The following is a 2,481-nucleotide window of genomic DNA, read 5'->3' as shown; positions in this document are numbered from 1 at the left end:
TGTTTTGTGCAAATTTTTTTTATTTCCACATTTATATCACAATGTGTCCACTTAAAGGACCAAATAGCAAAGTTGCTCCCTTCTGCATCCCAAGAACACAGAAGTCTAGTTACTGTACATTCACTAAGGCTCTTTGTTTTTGCAAATTGCGTTTATGATGGATATCCATAAGGCAAACAATATCTAAAGGAATGGTAACAAGTATATTTCCAGCATACAAACAGGCTTCCTTTTTCCCTCTCACAGTACAGTTACAAACTTGTAGCACCCTCATTACATTTAGATTCTAGAAAAGGTGATTTTTCTGTTTTTTTTTTTTTTTCTTTTTCTTTTTTTCCTAGAAGTTTGCAGGAAGGGAAAAGGAGGAAAAATATTTGGCTGGTGGTGGTGGGATCAAAAATATCGTTAAACATCTAGTTTTTGCAGCATTTCTCAGAGACTGGACTTAAACTGAAACCAGACTAAAATATGTGGATGCCTATGGAATGTTGAGCTGAAGCTGGTCTCCCAGCCTGCAGTGCAACACCTGCTGTTTAAAACCCAATCTCCGTACCACATGACTTTAAAAAAAACGCAATCATGTTCAGAGATGTGATACAAATAAAACTACAGTTTTTGCACATCGTCTCTCGAATATCTCACTGCCAAATAAAAACCCAAATCAAGTCAAATAAATAGATGCATATTTTGTTAAGGTAACTTCCACAATTTTCTCTGTACCTGCCTGTAATAAGATTCCGGCATTCAGAAAGTGCTGGAAATCCTCTTCACTTCTTGGGGACTAACACTTTTTTATAGCTGGCTCGCTATAGAGTTTTGAACTCAATTTATCAACCTTCGTATGCCTTCCTTTGCAATTGTTAGTAAACTGGTAGCAGCATTTCACAAAAGGAGAATTTAAAGGAAAGAGCTGTAAAGAACCAGCTCCCTCACACCCTCTGCTCGTTGGGCCTGTTTGTCCGGGACAGGAGGCTTTCTCCGTCTTTAAGTGGCATAGCGTCTGCCATTTTTGCTAACTGCAGATGTAAAAGCATTTTTAGCAAAACTGTACTCAGTCTAGGCAGACGTAAGGCAGGATGTTCAATCTACCATCATCCCCGTGTGGATCTAAAGATATGCACTGTGTCCAATCATACCAGTTACCCTGTGTGTCATAACAACCGTTCACGCCTGGCCAGTTGTGTTCACGTATTCTGTTGAGGTCATCACTTGTGACCTCTCTTGTGACCCCAGGCAAGTCTGTAGGTTTGCTGTTAGGAGCTAGAACATGAGTCTTTCTAGCCTCTTTTCTAGTGCTTTCCTCCTGCTTTAAATATTCAGACATGAAGTAGTGAGCTCCTGGAGTCTGTACTCCTGATGAAGACAGCAAGCTACTCTGTCTGTTTAAATATGACTGAATGATTTCATTTCTGGATAATTCTTTCCAGTTCGTTTGTTCAAAAGGGCTTTGCAGGTTGGGTTTTTGCTCCTGCTTTTCCGTTTCTGTCCTGTGCTGTTCAGTAAGTGCAGGGATTTCTACCTGCAAAGGATCTTTCTGTGTTAAAGGTTTTATCTGTCCTGTCATGGGATCAAAAGTGAGTTTTCTCTCTTTTAATCTCACAGGTTTCACACCCCCTTCTGTCACGTGCCCATCCAAGTTGACCGTATAGTCTCTGGGTCGGTACCTTTTCTTCTTTTTACTATCGGAACCTGAAGCAGCATCATCACTGTCCATTTTTGAAGTGTCCTGTGAAAAGCCCATGTGTGGCGTGAGAGATTCCCCAGGGTGGGAGCTGGTTTTGCAGCTGGGAGATGTGTGCTGTTGAAGTGTCCCTGCTGGATGCCTGTGCTGGCTTTCAGAAGGTACCTGCTGCTCCTGCCAGTGCTGAGAAACCTCAGTTACCGATTGCTGAGAGAACTCCAGTCTTTTTGCTGGCATTGGAGGTGTTGATGGTTGCATCAAGGATGGTGGCGGTGACGGCACCTGTGCAGTATCTAAGAACTGAGACCTTTGAGATGGACTAGGCATTGAATCCTTTGGTGAGTACGTAGTATGCTGCCGAGCAAAAGTATCATGCCTAACATTTCTAGGGCTAAACGAGGAACAGCGAGGACTCTTAGGTTGGTGCGGTCCTGTGGTTTCTTCCGATTTATCATGCTGCTGAAGCACTGCAGTCTTTAATAACGAGGAAGTGCTTGAAGGTTTTACAAGTCCTGGAGAACTGGTGTGAGGTTTTACAGCATTTACTGGGATCTTATTGTGTTTATCATTTTCACTGAGTTCTGTCCTGCTGCTTTCAGGCCCTGCATGTAGATTTACGTCTACAGGACTAGGAAAATTTTCAGGACTACCTCCAATTCCATTTGTTGGAGGGGGTGAAGAGTTTTGTAATACTTCATGACTAGCTTTGGAGACTTTTGGGGGAGGAGGGCCCTGATGCCCGTCCCTGTGTTCACCTTTCCTTTTCCGATTTCCCAATTTCTCTGTTTTTGGAGAATTTA

At 42.6% G+C, this 2,481-nt stretch overlaps 1 protein-coding gene across 1 annotated transcript in view; it reads right to left on the bottom strand.

Moving 5' to 3' along the window:
* The window catches only part of MED26 (mediator complex subunit 26), a 4,290-nt gene continuing 1,809 nt past the window's right edge, over positions 1-2,481 (bottom strand). Inside the window, exon 3 of the mRNA XM_009318421.1 lies at positions 1-2,478. Coding sequence (XP_009316696.1) covers positions 1,052-2,478 — 1,427 coding nt within the window. The 3' untranslated portion in view covers positions 1-1,051. The remainder of the gene's footprint in view (positions 2,479-2,481) is intronic.

This window comes from Pygoscelis adeliae, unplaced genomic scaffold (assembly GCF_000699105.1).
Source record: "Pygoscelis adeliae isolate BGI_AS28 unplaced genomic scaffold, ASM69910v1 Scaffold582, whole genome shotgun sequence".
NCBI classification, from domain to species: domain Eukaryota; kingdom Metazoa; phylum Chordata; class Aves; order Sphenisciformes; family Spheniscidae; genus Pygoscelis; species Pygoscelis adeliae.
Note: the sequence above shows the minus strand (reverse complement) of the source record. Positions and strands in the feature narration are given on the sequence as shown.